The 18,903-nt window shown below is 40.7% G+C and overlaps 1 protein-coding gene across 2 annotated transcripts in view; it reads right to left on the minus strand.

Annotated features, from left to right (window-relative positions):
- The window catches only part of LOC6725952 (netrin-A), a 44,638-nt gene that overhangs the window by 14,911 nt on the left and 10,824 nt on the right, over positions 1-18,903 (minus strand). For both annotated transcript variants that reach the window (XM_016172586.3, XM_016172587.3), the window contains exon 2: positions 2,230-2,418. In XM_016172586.3, the coding sequence (XP_016039304.1) occupies positions 2,230-2,418 (189 nt within the window). The remainder of the gene's footprint in view (positions 1-2,229; positions 2,419-18,903) is intronic.

Consider the following 18,903-nt stretch of genomic DNA (forward strand, 5'->3'; position numbering starts at 1 on the left):
ACTGATGCACACACACTCAAGTAAATGGAGTTTTGCGGAAGCTAAGTTGCTCCTAATCTTTTTCATTTTAACTGGCAATCGAAATGAATTTTAGGCGTTAATTATAAAGGAAGTTAATGGCATAGCTCAAAACTAATGGCTTTCAAAGTCAGATTCGGAATGCAGATTGCGGCGAAAAGATTTTGGAACAGAACAACTGACTGACTTATTGACAACTTAATATTAACAACAAGCTGAATGTTTAATCGCCACATTTAAGTGTGTAATTGTGGCATTTGATTAAGAGTCTCTGCAGCTAAAGGTAATTCAAATTTGCCCGGCAAGACTTACGATTCAGTTAAGTAATTATTACGGAATTCTAAATGTTGATTATATATTCTAATTGTAATTATCTCGAAACCAATTTAATAATTTCCTATGATAGATTGAATGCTTGTTTCCTAACATTCCCATTGCAAATGAAGTGTACGTACTTCAATTTATTCAAACAAATTCCTCGTTGTGTAAGATTAAAGTGCTTACTATTTTTAAGTCAACGCCTTAAAGGCCTTGATATATGCAACTCCTGAATAATAAAATTCAAAATACAACCCACAAACACATGAGTACACCCTTTTGTGGCAGCTTTTGCTGTCGTTTCACAGAATGCCATTAGTAATGTGAAATTATTTTAAATTTATTTCGAACGTTATGGGGGAATATGTATGACTATGTATGAAAAACGAGCCAGCTCGAGATGAAACGTATAAATCACTGAATGTCCTCCTGCGACACTTCCGTCGGGGGCATCAGCTGGAGAGGATTCCTTCTCGATTCTTTCTCCTGTGGCTCCTGTGCCACAAAGATTTTCCCCAGCAATTTCGGGCTGACTAATTGAAAGTTCGAGAGGAGTGGGGGGGGGGGGGGGGGGGGGGCCTCCTCTTATGGCCTCCGACGAAGGGGCATATAATTTAAAAAATTGTCGCAGCGGCGCCTTTTTTGTCTCGAAATCGCAAGTGGTTGAGAGGGTTGCGGTGGGTTTCGGTGGTTTACGATGGGTTGCGGTGGGTGGTTAGTCGCCGATATTTACGACGTGGTGGCTCCGTTCCGACTTAGCGGCGGATAATTAATTAAAAATCGATAAGAATTTGATTTGGATTTAACGGCTCTGGCTGAGCGGACACGAGAATTATGATGCTTAGTCAGCCGAAATCCGCAAGCCGAATCGCTGAACGCGCTGAATGCTGAAAGCCAAATTCCGAATGCCAAAAGCGGTTTTCGACCAAAAATTTCTGACACCGCAATGACAAACGACAGGCGGCACCCCCTACAACACCTACCGAAAATCCACACGAAAATCACTCCCACTGGGGCCTTTTGTTTTTGTTTTTGTTTACGATACTCGATTCGCAATTAGGTATAAATTTGTTGAATGTGAATTCCCAGCGGGATACTGCCAACTACTATACATGTTATATCCGCTTATACATATGCATATTTAGATATATATTTATATATATATATATATGTATCTTGATGCGCCACGAAACTATAAATAGTCGAGCGCTTCAGATTTTAGCCATGTGGGCCACCTGATTTGATTGTTTGCCAATGAAAATGATTGCAGGCTATAAATTTCGGCTGCTTCCTCCCCTTCTTCTTCTTCCTCTTCCTCTTGCTCCGCCTTATAGAGCACATCCGCTATCTCAGTTTTCTACATTAAATAATCCACTTTGAATTCGCGGTAATGAACATCGCAAAAAGCAGGTTCTTCTGAACATTCATATGATTAAATATTATTTAGCAACAAGCATTGCCACCAATCTTAAGTATTTGTATTTTTATACTATTACTTAATCCATTTGTTCGATTTTAAAACCATTTCCCTTTTTTCCTCTAGCGTCTTTTTCTTATCCGCTGGCTTCGTTTTATTTTTATTGTTTCGATTGGAGCGCGTGAATTTATGGCGCTCATAAATTACATAACAAACAACACACTCGAAGGTCGCCTGGGGATGGGTTGGCCAAAGGGTGGCCACAGGGGGCTAAAGGGGTGCCAAAAAGGGGGCCTAAAGGGGCTCCAAAGGGGATACAAAGGGGTGGTCACAGGGGGGCTGCTGGCGCAGTTGGATGTCGCTGTGAGCTAATTATTGTAAATTAGTCATTAATCTCGGACACAAGAATGTCTGATTGCATAATACGTTCTTTTTTTAATGCTAGCTTTTTTTTTATTAATATATTTAAATCTTACCTTTGCAAACCTTGCGGTGGGTGAGTGGTTTGGTGGCGTCCCGGTAGAATCCCTCCTTGCACTGATGACAATTCCGGCCCGTGGTCGAGTGGCGACAATTCTGGCAGACTCCGCCGGAGACGCCCTGCGAAAGCCGGAAGATTTCCATGTTGAAGCGGCACTGACGGGCGTGCTTGTTGCAGTTGCATTCTGCAAAATGAAAAGAAGCAAGACAAGTTCGCATGAGAAAAGATACATTTGCTTTCAACGGCTCTATTGCCGCCTTCGATTTGGCCATATCCCAATGCGATAAATGCCAAAAAGAAAGAAAATGGCACGCAAAATGGTTTGTCCAGGCAAATGGGCCAAGATTTCGATCTAGAATGGTGCGACTTGGGTTGGGCCAACAGATTGGCAGTGGATCTGCTGGATGGGAGTGCTATTTGTCTAGCGGGATATTGGCTTAGGCTGGATAATTTATGCGGCGATTTGTCTTGAATTACTTACTTAAGTCGAAGAGTATATCAGGGGGAGTTACCCATCGAAAACGGGGCGTATGAACAATATAGGTGGGTGAAATTATTTAGCAGCATTGGATTTATATGACTTAAATAATTGGAAAACATTGAGGGACATTTTGTCCGCTCAAAAATTTTGAATTAATGCTATAGCTAGTATATACTTTCTTCATAAGGCTAATACAAAAAACCACATAGATCCACTTAATGCATTTAAGTAAAAGGTAACTGGCATTTACCATTCGATCAATGAAGACCGGAGATTTCTTAGCTTTTTTGCTGTCGCCTGCTGCTTGTTATGCTTTTGGCAAACAGTTTTGCTATTGACATTCGAAGGCGAGTGCTGCGGTTGCTGCTGCCTGCCATTGCTACACTCAGAGAAATAAGAGTGAGTTGAAATGCAACTGATATTGGGATAAAGACTCAAAATCTCATGCTCATGCTCAAATTGCATGTTGTATTTTAGAAGTGAGTTCTTAGTATGACTTTCTTCGCTGGATATGTGTAAGCCTCGCTCGTTTTTATCAGTGTACGCTTGCTGTGCTGAGTTGACATCTTTCAGCTGAGGTTTGGTGGCAAAAGAAAGGAACGACAGGGCAGACGGAAATGGACAGCTGACCTGTCAATGGCATCGACCACGAAACTGGAATCTTTCTGCTGTTGCAGCTTGCGGCTAGACAAAAACTTGAAGCGCCCCACCATTGTCCACTGGTCGAGGGCCCACTGTCTGCGATGATTCTGTGCAATCGACAGTTGCGGCGCACCCCGGACTTCATTTCGCAGCTTGCAGCTTGAAAAGTTCGGTGCACAGTTTGGTTCTGGGCACATATGTACATATGTATGTTATAATTATCTTGCACAGTGGCAGGCGAGGCGACTCTCGTCTCCACTTTCACTCCACTTTCCACTCTCACTGGTTCTATTGGATCATCGAATGCTCCATGGTTAATGCCGCATGCCACATGCCCAATCCGCAGTTCTCATTCCTAAATTCCCGTCCTCATGCCAGCCACAGAGCAACTTATGTCAGCGCAAATATTTGAGCGCAGTCAGGGACTTTTGCATTCATACACTGAGATAAAAAGCTATTAATGTACATTTTAATGCAACTATATATGTCCAAATGGCTCTAGAAAATATATATAATACTATTTACTGAACTAAAAACCAAGTAAATTCCATTGGCTGAGCCTTAAATCAACTTATCTTATGACTAGATGAATATTTTTTCACAGTGCAGTCTCCCCAACAGTTGGAGACCGTTGTAAAATCGTCAACAAAAGCTAAGCAAATATTTGGAAAACGCAGAGAGCTCCAAGCACGGCGTGTGGCTAATTGACAAGCTACCAGGCTGCCTACCACCAGATATACCAACTAGACCTAGTATATAGACCCCAAAACTCCCCACTTCCGCCCCGAAAAAGGGTTCGGTTCGGTTTGGTTCGGTGTTAAAAATGCTAGATAATTAATTTTAATGACACACTTACGACCTGCGACTCGCGACTCCCGGCGAATGCCACTTGATTTATGGGCCGGGCAGAGATATTTTCGTTTTTACTTTTTTTTTGTTTTGTTTCGGGGGGTTTCCTTTCTTTTGGGTGCCATGTAAATCTCAGTTCGACGATTACAAAATGCCCATCCAGCTCAATCAAATGCGACTTAAAGCGATGCATAAAACCGCTCATTAGCCGGACCCCAAGCTGCTGTGTTAGCCGAGAAAGGTGAGCCCAGTAATTAAGTTCAAATTTGATAAGTGGCCCTCAAACACTCATACACTCCCCGGCATCGTCGATGGATTTCGATGGACTGAGGGGAAAACAATGAAATCTTCAGTATCGGTATCTGTATCCGTATCTTTGTCGCAGTCGCAGGCCCAGAAATTAACTGCCTGGGAGAGTTTCCAATAAAACGACATTTTTAGGCCGCTTAACTTTCGACACGAATTAGTCACTGGGTGACCAAAAACGATCATTAATTTTTCTCAGGGAAAGCTAGTCGGTGCGAAAAAGGATAAGAGTTTCGGAAAAGATTGGAATGGCCAAGTATCTGTGATTTCAAGGATTGTTTCAGAAATGGCAATTTGAATCGCTGTTGTTTCCGGTACTCGATTTAAATTTTGCGAGCTATGAATAGAAGCCCTTTGAAATCTACCCAACCTAAGCCACAATCAGTTTGGGCATCTCTAATTAACTGCAGAAGGGCTTTTTCCTTTCTTTTTTTATGCTCCTCAGGGATATTTTTTGGACATGGATTTCTGGCCAGGAGCAGATTTGGCCAAGCTTAGCCGCTCAGAATTGGCCAGTGCTGCTCGATGGAAGACCGTTGATAAATTGTCGGAAAGCGTTCGCTTTTGGCCACTGCCATTGGCCGAAAACAAACCAAAACATTCCGTATCCAAGCAGACCAAAGCCAAAGCCAAAGCAAACGCAAACCGACCAAAAGCCAATTCAACGTTATGCTTTTGAGTTGATCCAGAGTATAAAGTTCATGCCGGAAGTATTATGACATCCAATATTTTGTATGTTCGATAAAAAACAAAATAAATTCGTTTCAAGTTAAAATGGATTTCTATTTATATTTCATTCTTGTTGTGGTCATCTTTCTTCGAAAAAATAGTTAATTAATAGCTATTAATATTATTAAAAAAGGAAATATTAATTTAATTGAAAAACCGCAATAATTGTGGTTCACTTTTCTTATTAAAGTCATTTGACAAGCAGTTTTTTCCTTCAGCTTAATGTTTTTTTATATTATTAATTATTTTCTTTAAAAATCAATAAAGATGAAAAAGGTTTATATGCACAAAGCATTCTGATTTTCAAAATATCAGATTTAAAAAAGAAGCTAATATTTTCCATATCTCCATTGAATATTACAAAATCATAGAGTTTCAATCACGAATTTGCTGAATGGACCTCGCATAAACCGACTAGCTGTTGATGGGTTTTTATCCCCCATTTTTGGGGGTTTCTGGCGTTCGGGGCTTGGGGTTTTGTTGGCCGGGGCTTTTCCTTGTCCATGTCCTGGCTGAGAGTTTTCAATTTTCCTCACTCGATCCCCTCGTCTGCTGGTCGTTGTCGACATTTCATCGTTTTATGATTGATTGCGTTCGCCTCGCAGTGATTTTCGGTTACCGAAAATTGTGAATTGAATTCGTGGTGTGGAGGGCGGGGCTGGGGGGAATGGAAAGCCCCCGAAAAAGGTGGGGGGATTCGAACGGAAGCGGTGGCTTTCAATGGCTGTTGGTTGTTGGTGCGATTGCGGTTGCGGTTGCTGCTCTTGCGTTTTTGCACTGCAATTTGACAATTTCATCGCAAAATTGTTTTGGTGTTTGTGGCCGTGTTGTGTGCTTCTGTGATTTATCAAAAGTGGTCGTTTTACACACACACACACACAAAATCACGAAAAACAAAAACATTCTCGCTTGGTAATTAATAATTTGAGTTTTTGCACACCAAACAATGAAAAATCATTGTTCATCGGCGTACAAAAAAGTGAAGTGATTCACCAGAAGCCGAGCAATTATGTCATCTCATCGCGTCTTTGGCTGTCTGTCTGAAGTCTGTCCATTCTGGTTAACCCAATTTCGCCACTCTTTGAACTACAACTATACTTCTATATAGTACAGGGCGAGTATTTATAAACATTTTCATCGTAAAACGGCCCAAAACAGTCGTAAACAGCCAGAACCACTTTCATAAATTCTTCGCACTGACTTCGCTGGAAGCGCCCGATGAAAATACCAAGAAAATCGCCCATCCTCATCCACATGGCCCCAAAAAACAGCATCCAAACAATTGGAGACCTCCGGCCAAAAAAGCCCCACTTTGCGTCTAACTGCATTGTAATAAGCTTTATTGGCCAGCGTAATTAACTTGCTGGCTTTTCACCAGCAAATTTATTTCGTCTGTCACCCAGTGGATGGTAAATCTTTATTTTGCTGGCGATTAAAAAGTGGGAAAACCTTTTACTAGCGCTATTTCTTTAGACTTGTTCATACCCTAGCTTAAGAACAAGTTACGCAGTGAGTAATGCAATCTTAATTAGCTGAACAAGTATCTTAGTTATAAGGAAGTTGTATAGATTTGTTATAAAAGTAATATTTATAAATAAATATAGAGAAAATATATATAAAATATATATAATTAAATATTATTAAGCAACCCCCGCTTATTTTCATTTAAATTTAGACAATAGAACAGTAGTAATGAATTAGAGTTGATGGCCCAACTAATCCACTCCATTCTACAGCATTTTCCGCGCCTTTGGCGCTTTTTCGGAAAACTTAAAACATTTTTCTTTTGGCGCTTCCTTGCGGACTGACAAAAAAAAGTGCAATTAAGGCGACTGCAACAGCTTTTGTTTTCGGTGTCGTTTCGCGTGCCGCAGCTGCAACATTTTCCTTGTCAACGGCGGCGGCGGCAGAAACAGCGATTACAAATTGTTTGCTGCCCGTGGCCAAATAAATAAATACAATAAAAAATACGAAATACAAAAAGGCCGAGAGAGTTGCATGTTGCATGCTTATATAAATACATTTTTAGTTGGGGCATCGAGTAAAAGCAGCGCCGGAATCTCCAACTTCCACTTGCTTTTTTTTCATCTGCATTCGGAGTTTTGTTCTCTAATTAACGCCGGGCGAATTAACATATAAATATATACACATTTAGCAGGAGGGGGAAGGGAAGGGGGGGGGGGGGAATCAGGGTGCATCGCCGATATCCTGCCGCTAATAAAAAACAATGTTCATGGCTTCACTTTGGCCCACACAGGCGGCGGAGGAGGGGTCGATAGGAATTTATGTTTGGTTTTTCGTCGAACTGCTCGAAGCATTCGGAGGAAAATGTTCTTTCTGTTTGTTATTTCTATTTTCCTTTTTTTTTTCATTTATTTAAATCAAGGCCCCGAATTATTTCAATTCTCTGTGTTTTGTCTTCCTTTTAAATATTCGAATACCAAACTCCAATTCCTATTCCAATTCCAATTCCAATACCGATTTCGGTTTTCAATTTTCGTGGTGCATTTTCTACTTTTCCCAAATTAGTGCGGAGGACGCCGAGGAAAAACAATAAACAAATTTCCAAAATGTTTGTGTGCTCAGCTTCGGATTCGAGGGCGACAAGGATGGCGAGATATATATGGATATATATACTCGCACGCATGTAGATGTGGTGTGGGTTAAATAAACGATTCGTTAAGACACATAAATAAAAGCAGCACCAGTTTCCTAATTAAGTCGCCCAGCCAAAAAACCACGCACAAAGTGGGCCCGAAATAAAATCATTTAACAAAATAAGTTAAGTGAACGGGGATTCTAAGTGGCAGGCACTATTCACTAAAGATTGTGATCTAAAGTATCTAAAGTATTGCCAAAGCTTTGTTCCGTTTTTTGTATATTTTGTATATTTTATGTTAAGTATTGTAGTATTTTAAAAGCCAATCTGATTTGGTAATATATTCAAGTAAATCAAATTGAACTACTTATAACCGGAAATAGTTTTTACCAGTAGCATCTACCCCTCAAATGGCAAATAAATATTATGCAGCGCATTTGAAATTACCAAAAAAGGTAAATAAATCCTTGTGAATTATTCTCAACACGATTTTCTCCTCTTTTCAGGCCTCATTAATTAGTTTGGACAACTTGAGATCGCAGACAAAGCAAACTCAATTGAGTGTGCTGCTGGAGTTGCTGGTGTTGAAATAGGCACATGTATCTGTATCTGTAGCTGGTGGGCGTGTGTGTGTGTGTGTATCTGGCAGATAAACAAAACAGCAGCTAGATCAACAACACTTGCAGGTGAGGTGAAAGGTCTCCGCTGCCGCCGCCCGCCCGCTGATCGCCCGTACCGCTCCTACCCGTACCGCTCATCCTCATCATCATCTTCAACTTCAACTTCATACCGCTTGTACCGCTCAAGTGCCGCATTGTTGTTGCTGCTGGGTTTTGATCTTTGTTTTGATTGGGATTCGCTTTTTGGATTCAGAGACGTGTGCACAGGGAGAAATAAGTGCCTCTAACTTATCTTCATTACCAATAACGATCTATAAATCTGATAAATATGACTTCTCTTGTAAGATTTGATATTATAAAACCAAATCAAGATAACTATTTTTAATAAGATGCTAATAAAAACGAGATTGGTACTTAAGGTAAAGTTTTTTCTCCCAGTGCACTGCCCGTTCTGCGGATCAAAGTGGTGCTGGCTGGGCTTTGAGTTTGGAACTGGTGGTGCCCGATTCGTGGTGTTGAAATGTCAGCCAGCACTTGCCGCACCGCACATGGCCTCCAATTGCGGCAATATGTTTTGTTTAACATTTTTCTCGCCTTTTTCGGGGGCCTTGCAGTTGCATTTGTTGCATTTGTATCATTTGCATTTTGTTTGTTTATCTTTTGGAGCTCTGCACGTGTGTGCCTCTTGTGCTGTGTGGTGTGTGGTGTGTAGAGTGTGTGTGTGTGGTAAATCGTGGACTCTGTGCCCATGGGCCACGCCTTAATTACCATTTGCCGGGGGCTAATTCGTATAAATGATTTTTAAATGCGCAAAAATGGCCTGGCTACTGATTCCCAATAGAGTTGTAGATTGCATTTAATTAAGCAGAAAACTCCGTCACTCCATCACACCAGATCACCCATTCATTCCTTCAACCCTTTTTGTGTTGTCGTGTGAATGTCAATTAAAAATCGTATCTCCCGCCTGACATTGTGCATAGTATCTCGAAGATAGTCTATCTGCGATGTCCGAACAAATTCCCCAGAAACCCTCCATGAAATGCGATGCCACCAAAAGGTCAAAGATGCCCCAATGCAGCCGCCAGCGAAACATAAATCAGCTCCTCCATTCCGGGGGAGTGGAATGAGTTGGATGAGCTGGATGGGGGGACACGAGTTGGGGTCGAGCTCTGGTGGAGTTTTCAATGTCACTTGCAGTTACTTGCAGATTTCTCAGTTATTTTATATTTGCCCGATTGTTGACAATTGTTGCCATTTTTTAGGCGGAAAGATGGAGCATGGGTCAACATCTAGTTGGGATTCAAATCAAATTCAAGCTAAGACTAAGACTAAGACTATAACTAAGACTACATTCAACATCCTAGGCATATTGTAAAACCCCAAGGTTGATTACAAAAACAATTTCTCTGCCGTGAAACAAAAAAATGTATTTTACAAGTCATTTTCCTACGCTTTTTATATCTTGGCAAGCTGCACACCCAAACCGCCTAATGTATAAAAGACAATTGCATAAATTTATGACTTGGCACTTTTGGATCTTTAGGTAGTGATCCCATGCCATGCAGGTGAAAAGGTTAGCTATAATTTCCTGGAGCCCATTCCGATTGCATATTATTCTGCAATTTTTTTTTTTGTAAGAGCATTCGGGTTTCCCCAGAATCGAGCAATTCACTTTTTAAGTAGTTTCTCCCTCTTTTTTTTATTGTAGTTTTTGGCAATTCGTCATGGTCAGGACCTGGGATCGGAGTACGTGTAAAATCTCCAGCTGGGCGGCCTGGGCTCAGAAACTTGAATCCTTTTGTGTCCCCTGCCTGGGAAGCCGCTTCCTTCGGTTACCCTGTTCTGTTTGCCATTTATGGCACTTAAGCAAATTAATAATAAGATGCCACCAGAGGCCCAAAGTCGCACAATGCCACTGCATTTCGGATTTTGGATATGACAATGAGCCAGGAATGGATGCACATGCATGTATGTATGCATGTATATACATACATATATGTATGCCCGGTCATCATGAGATAAACTAGCAAAAAAAGGGGGCGTGTCGGCCGACTCAGTTTCGTTTTCATGGATTTTAATCTTGTATCCCTCTGGTTTTTGCCACATTTTCGTACTTTTCGGTAGACATCAGTGCATTTTCGGGTCCTGGGACAGGGAGGGGTGAGTGAGGACGGTGCATTGTGCATTTGAGTTTGAGGCTTCGATTTGGTCAATTGTTCAATGAGTTTTCCGAGCAGCAGCTGCTCTGCTTTGCTCTTGCCATGTTGCACATTTTGGCCCTTCGTTTGCACTTGAAAAAAATTGGGTAATTTCCTAGGAAATTGTAATGTAATCAACGTTCTTCTTTCCTTATTAGATATTAAATATTATAACTTAAAATATTTATATTTAATGTAGATATATTTTAGTGAAAACTTTATTTATTTCATATTAAAAGTTGTATTATTTTTTCCAGTGTCCTTGAAGGAAAATGCATGCAAAACTATGTATGTATGAAGGCCCAGCAGAGCAGCCACGTCCCTCGTGCAGCCTTTGCATTTATTTACATTTGTCCGTGAACACGGACAGACGGACAGCTGGACGGACAGACAGCGAGGCAGACGGTTGCGATGCATTCAAATTCGCATTCACATTCACATTCGCATTGACATTCATTCATTCACTCGGCCGGCGAAGGAAGGGGGCTCGCCGATTGGCAAGCCTTTTCTTCTGGGTTTTGGGAAATCGCCGCCCAAAAGGGACCTTCCTAACAGGTGTGCAAACGGCGGTCGAAATGGAAATGGTTATGTTTTATTATGAGCTCGGGGTGCAGAGAGGGAAATACATACATACACATACGTACATATCAGGTAGGATTTGCCGACTGGACAGGGATATATCTGCTGCTAATCAATTAGTGACAACATAAATCGATTTCCATTGAGAGCTATTAAGCCATAAAAGTGGAAAGCATTGGACGATGAACCTGGAACTCGACCAGATGCTGACGAGAATCTGCGATTTAACAACGTATGGGGATGCTAAATAAAATGTTCATGTCGGAATTAGTGCTAACGTATCTATTAAAAAGATTATTTATAATAGTAAATTCTTTAATTTCATACATTGAATATTCATTGAATATTCCTTCTATTTAGAATTTTGCATTTGCTATCCTTTATCTACATCTTTCACATTCACTTCCCCTGGCTGTCGCATCACCATCACATTTCTTCTTTAACCAACATTTCCCAATTCTAATGAACCTGTTCGCCTTGGCAAGGGATATCTCTAGTCCCATCTCTTCAGTTTATCCCATCATAAACATGCTGTTGTCAGCCAGGCGGGATCAGAGCCACATATATAGGCCATTAAACTGAGGCAGTGATTGGGAATTATTTGTGTTTAAGTGGTCGTGATAAAACGAACTCCTTAGCAAATCCAGTTGAGGGTAATCAGGCTAAGTCTCAATCAGATGAGATATGCAAAGTATTCTTATGGATTATTATTTTCTTCTCACACGATAGTTGATCACCATTGCTGGGTCCTTTGCCGTTTTCCAATGGAAATCTGGCCAGATGTCTATCTAGATGCCCCTAAATCCTTTAGGCCTTTAGGCCAAGTCAAGTTAAGTCAAGTCGAGGTATGTAGTCGTAGTTTGACAAAACGGTTACCCGATAGCTACTATTATTTGGCAGTGCCATTCACCTGAATGCCTGAATAAAGTATATTGTCAATGGCCATGGACAGAGATATAGGGACAAAGATACAGATGCAGATGCAGATACAGTTGCAGATTCAGATTCGGATTCGGATTCGGAGAGGACAAGTCGTGAAAGTAACATGAACGGGGCCAGAGCCAAAAGCAAATCACAATGGGCCAAAACAATGATAATAAGTAAAATGTGCAAGACTTTTCCCGCGACCAACGCGATCTGCACTGAGAATAATGCTCATCCATTTGTGAAATCGATCGAAAGGAAGTTTATTTCGATTATTTGCTTGTTAATTCCGATATGCGATCATATGCGACATTCGAGTTATTGGAGTTAAACTGTGTTTTTTTTCTGTGTGGTCATGATTCCCAGCTAGGCAGCTAGTCCAGCCGAATCTTTATTAATATTTGTACATATATTTATCTGGTCTGCTGTTTTCCAGAAACGCTCGAGGTCAAAGAGATAAACGGAAGCTGATCTGCGCTCCAATTGAACCTTAGGACAACGACTGCCGTCGAAAGACAATGCAATTTGCATATTAAGACAATGGTATCTATACATCTCAAAAGCACTGAAAGTATCTTCTGCCTTTTCTGGCTATCAATGCGCCTTTTCAGCATTTTATTTCCGATGGGGTTCGTTTTCTTTTCAAAGGCTGTGGCAAAAAAGTTAATTGCAGGGGAAGAAATTAACACTTGACTGGGGCGACGAAAACCAACAACTTTGCCACAACTTCAGTCGTAAAAAGAAAAAAAAACGAGGAGGAGAACCAACGAAACAGAAGCCAGTGCAAAGTTATAGGCCAACAAGTGCAGATAATATTTATGGGCAAGACAAAGCCGCAACACAAGATGGCCATGTACGAGTATCTGGCTCCCTTTACAGCCAGTTTTGTGGTCAGTATTTCTGGCCCAAACGTCGCCTACTATCTTATGCCATTTTACTTTATGGGACATTTTGCTATTTCATAAAGCAAGCCTAGGGGATTGGATGCCATGGAGTGGGAATGGCTTGCTGGGTTAGGATGGCATAGGGCTAGGAATAGTCCTTGTTTTTCCAACATCCTGGGTGTCCTGGTGTTTATTAAATGCTATTCACAAAGGCAGGCAGCGGGCGGGCCTAAAAAACCAAACAAACAACGAGCGCAAAAAGATCTTGCAATGCCCCTTAACGACTTACGATTGCTGTTCTTTTGTTTTGCACTAACTTAGAGGTATTAAATTTAAATTATTTGGAATTTCAGAATTTACAATCTATTCAAGAATATTGTCGTAAAAGATATGCATTTAAACATATATGATTTTTGGTTTGAAGTTATGACAGCAACATCTTAAGATATGTATCTTTTCATAAACAACTTTAGAGTATCTAAATTTTCGACTTGATGCTACTCCTAAAAACTTTTCTTACTGTCCCCTGGTATTTTTTTTTGTTTGTTCTCCACTATCTTTCGCAACTTTTTGTGTCACATTTATCGCACTTTATAATTAAAAGATGAACAAAGAAAGGCGACTACACTGCTCAGCGCAGAAATATATGAAAAACGAGCTGTTTTTTACACTGTCAGGGATTTTTAGCAGGGAGCACCCCGTTCTGTGGCTACTTATTTCTTTTTCTTTTTTTTATGTCCCCCGACGCCGTCTTATCAGTTGGCTAAATAATGATAACAATAAACAAAAGTCAAGCCATTGTTGTAAACGGTTTTCTCAGCTGCCTGCTTCTTCTGTTCTTTTAATAAATTACATATTTATGTATCTTCAGTTGACTTTTGCCGTGGAGCCGAGTCCCCCGCTAGTTGGCATAATTGTTGGCCCCACGCGATGCGATGCGATGCGATGCCATGCGACGCGGCGGAAGATTAACAACTTCCGAAATGGATTTTTTAATGACACCAATTATGAGTTTCTTATCGGGACGGCAGCTGGACACCTCAGCTCCCTGAGTCTTTGCATTCGACAACCTTTTTTTTTCGGACACTTCTTCTTCATTTCGAACTTTTAATGAAGTAATTTTTCCTCCGGTTTTCCCCAGCGTGTTTTATCGAAGAGTTGGGGGTGGGAAACTTACCGGGGGGAGGTGTACAAATATTATTACAGGGCGACTTTCGCTGCATTGTTTGTCATTTTTAATCTCGGCTTCCCCACTTTTTATAAGGGGTATTAAAAATATAATGGGTATAATGTGTGCGCTTTTCTTGAGTTTCAGCGCAGGCAATTTTTAAGTGTTTTTGTTTATAGACATCTTATATGTTTATGCATCCTCAATATTCATTTTTATTGGAATGTTAAAGCAAGAAATGGGTATAACAAAGTCGAGTCAGTTGGGTGAAGCGTTCTAACTTTTTTGTTTGCCTCTTGTATTGTATTTCTTTTTTTTCCTAGTTTCGGGTCATATTTATTTTTTGGGTGCGCTTTGTTTGTGCAGCTTCTTAAATAGTTGAGTGTGATAAGAAAACTTGGAAATGGGCCAAAGTTCTTGTGAGCAAATAAAAGTGGGTAATTGCTAGCATTTAGTAGCTGAGCTTAAACATGCAGCTGGGGTCAATACGGTTTTAATAAGGGAGTTTTAGATTGAAAGTTGCATACTTAAAACCGAAGGAATAAAGTCGAATATCATGTGACTTGCCCTAATTAAATGCTTATAAAGGCACAAGCTCATCCTCTCCTGCCATCTAGCCAACCTTCACCCCTTAATGGACTTGCAAATAAAGAAATCAAGGCACTACACTCCACACTTGAGTTCCTCCAACATCCTCCTGCGTCTGGCTAAACCCCTTGAATGACCACCGATATCCATTCACATCCATTCATTGAGGCCTCGGTCCATTCATCAGTTGGCTTGGCGGAGGAGACTCATCGTTTTCCCATCGTCATCATCACAACTTCACATCTCTCCGTCTTGCCACCTTTCACTTCCTCGATGGACCGAGCAACTGCAGCGTTCCACGGACCGGAATCGGCTTCGAAATATTTGTCGCCTCCAATCAGGCAACTTGACCGATTTGTTTACGCATGCAGATGAGCAACTTCAATTTGTTTGAGCCGATAATTTGGTGTTTGTTTCATCGCTAATGAAGCCAATGCCGATTTGCCAGTTCTTCAGTTTGAGACCGAGATTGAGATAGAGACTTAGTTTGGCCAGGTTATCCGTTCCCTGGGATTGTGCAACGTCATTGCGACGAGGTGTCGGAGTTGCTATCTTCGACTGGTTGATTAATTAAATGTAATTGAGTTTTAATAAGCCGGCAAAAAGGCCAAGCCCTCTGTCCCTCGTCCTAAAAACAACAGACACACTGGAAAAAAATTTCAAAGGCTTAGTAAATACTCAATTTGTAACGAACACAGACTTTTTCCTCAGCTCCTTTGCAAAATACATTTTTTGTATGCATTTTTGTATGTTTCGAAAAATTTCCCGGAATAAATGGAAAGTATTCCAATTAAGAAATCTGAATTAATTTCCCAGTGGAAGATGCGGGTGTCACCGAAGGTCGTAGTTGTCGAACCAACAGACTCATTAACGACTCCAGTCTGACTTTGGAATCTGTGAGCTGTGGGATTGGGAAAGCCATCGAGTTGGGCCCTCCATCTCCACCAGCGCTTAACAATCACTTAGCGCATTATTAAAAACGCTTTTTGATTGCGCTTTGGCGTGTTGGCCCATTGAAATCGATAGGCGTTGCCCGGTGGATCTTGGCCAGCGGCTTAGCATTAGATACCCTAACTGCGGAGATCTTGACAGGGTATCGTATTATTTTAAGTAATAAAAATACATGTTACTTCAAGGTCTAAGTTAAAATAATACCAATCATTGATATACATATATCGTGCAAGCATGAGAGACTATTTCATGTAACTAACTTGAACCTAACTTGAACTTGAATCTTGAATCTAACTAACTTGAATCTATTACTTAGTTATCCCGTTTCTCTTTTTAGAGTATTACAAATCCCGACTATCGTCTTGAGCTGGAAACTCTCCTTCTCTATTTTCAGCCTCCGCTACATTTTAATTGACCATGGCCAAGAAGTCGCACTTGGAAATGTCTCAATCAAAAACAAAAACCCAAAATAAAAGGCAGAAAAACCGAAAATCGAACACAGACACAACTGCCCACGGTAAATCTACATAAATTTTGTGGTCAAGAGGGGCAGACACACACGAAATTCGGGAGGAAAAATAAAATAAAATACAATAAAATAAAAAGCCGAATCGAAACTTTTTCTTTTGTAGACACGCCTTAAACATTTTTTTTTTCACTCGTTGATAATTTGCATTTGATTACGGGTTGCTGTTGTTGGGCTGCGAAAATTGTGGTTCCGGCAAAAGGCTTTGATTTCTAATCAATGTTTTTGGATCGTGTAGAACGAAGATTAGTAGGAGTTTCTTTTGACACGGGTCTTACGATACTTGATCCGCTTCTCTAGACCCTCCTCCCAAAAAGTTGTGTTCTTTTCGAGAAGACATTTCCCCCAATCCCCGATGAAGTTGTCAATGTTCTTTGGGGACGACTGCCTAATAGGATCGTTTGCAGACCTCAAAAATTAATAATATGGCATTAACAATGGGAATATCTACGACTTGTGAGTGGCTGAGTGTGTGTGTATGAGTGTGTGTGTGCGGGGGGACAAAAGGCCAAAACTCAATAACAATAAAAATAACAAGATGTCATAAAATGGGAATGGACTGGAGTGGCCCAGCAGAAGGAAAGCCGAAAATAAATAAATAAACAAGTTACCGGAATGCAAAAGGCCAGAAAAAGATGCTCGGAGTTGAGGGTAAGCGTTCCAAAAAGGATAATTACGTGCTTGAGCAGCAAGCAAAAAAAAAAATAAAATAAAAAAAGAACCAAATTAAAGTGAGCCCGTTTTGCCTACGGCAAGTAAAATGCCACTCCAGCCTAAAAAAAATCCAGAGAGACAAGACCAACCACCGCAAGCGAGAAATGAAAAGGAAATCTAAAATTTGTCAAATGAAAATATTTTTGAAAAAGGGAAAACGATGAGTGCCACCCAAAACACCCACCACCCTCAAGACAATGAAAGCTAGATTATTGTTTGTTGTTGGCTTTCCCTTTTTCCGAGTTGCCGCTTCGATGACTTAATCTCGTCGTCTTTTGGCGCCTGTCAGCCGGCGAAAAGAGTCGAGAAATCTCGACAAGATAGTCCCAACCCTTTCGGGGTCTTACCTTTCGAACAGGTGACCATTTGTCAGGACCCAGAAAATCCCCATCCCCATCCCAAAAAACTCCAACCCCATCCCCTGCTCCTTCGCGATGAGCATAGCATCCCCATTCGCCTGAAAACGGGGTGGCTACGTCGGCATAGAACTTCAATTTGGGAAATACTTTCGCATCGCACAAAATATTTGTGTAAAATTTAATTAAAGCAAAAATACCCCATACACCCAACATAACATCGATGGATGCGGATACTCAGGCTGCCTGGATGAGCAAAGCAATAACACAAACTAAATGGAAGCTACGTTCGCAGGGTCAAAAGTGAGATGGGATCAATGAGGTTTACCGACGACCGACAAACTGCCAAGGGAGCTGCAGTTTGCTCACTTTTCGGACACTTTTCCCAAGCACACAAAGTAATAAAATAAAATTGATTTAATTGTTTGTCAAATTGGCAGAGAAAGTCAAGGCAAATTTGGATATATTATGGTTATTAGTATGAGCAATGGCAGCTTTTGGTTTATCAATCAAGTTTACAGAAGAACTTTTGGGAAATTAAAGGAGAGACTTATCAGTGTTAGTAAATTGTAGTACATTTAAGAGCACAGTATTCAAGCTAATACTTAATAGCTATGGTTAAGCTATAGTAACGAATTCTAGATTTTTTAAAACAAAAGTCCACTAAGAGCAACACCCTCAAGGTGTTTCCCACTAGATAATCAAATGGTCATCTTTACTTCGATCTAGAGGTTCGTAATTAAGTTACCTGGGCAAAGCTCTCTCTTCTGAAATTTCCCCGAGATGTGTGAGAAAATTAATTTCCAGCCCAAAAAAGAAAAAAAAACACTGATGCCTCTGAGTGATAGGCCGTTGTAACTTTCGCAGCCCAAAATCGGCTCAGAGTTAATTATTTGCCTGACCCTGGGCGAGTTGTACACACACCTGCGAGAATGGACCCCCTGCCCCATAAAATTTTGGCCACGCCCCCACCCATAGTGCCCCTTTGCCCGCCCCTTTGGCCGTCAGCATCATTCGACAGTTTCAATTTTAATGACTTTTAACGTCTCCCGCTTGATTTTGAAGCTTTGCTTTTCCAACTTGAATTTGCTTTTCATTTATTTTATCTCATTTTATTTTTCTCGTTGCCTGTTTGTTTATCTTTTGTTTGCCAAGGGAGTGGTGGGGGCGGGGGAAGTTGGAGGGTTAATATTTGAATTGGCTTTTTTCCGCAGGCGTGGCCGCCGCCCTCCCAAAAAAAAGTATTAAAAAAATAACGACGAAAAACAACAACGAAATTAAGAAACATGTTGCAATTTGGTCAACTCGCCTAATGAGCTTTTTATTTGACTAAAAAACTCAGGCGGAGTATATGTAAAGTGCTTCAGGGGCAGTTGGAACGGGCTATAACTGCAAAGTTTGGTAGAGGCACAACTTTATGCACAATAAAAATCATTAAATATGCATATTTTGGTATAACAAAAAATTTATGGTCTAAAATGAACCGAAGCAATAAACTATTCTTGCTGTAAATGTCCCTATTGAATAGTAGTACTAAGTAATAACTGGAAATATA

Source organism: Drosophila simulans, chromosome X, assembly GCF_016746395.2.
Source record: "Drosophila simulans strain w501 chromosome X, Prin_Dsim_3.1, whole genome shotgun sequence".
NCBI lineage: Eukaryota > Metazoa > Arthropoda > Insecta > Diptera > Drosophilidae > Drosophila > Drosophila simulans.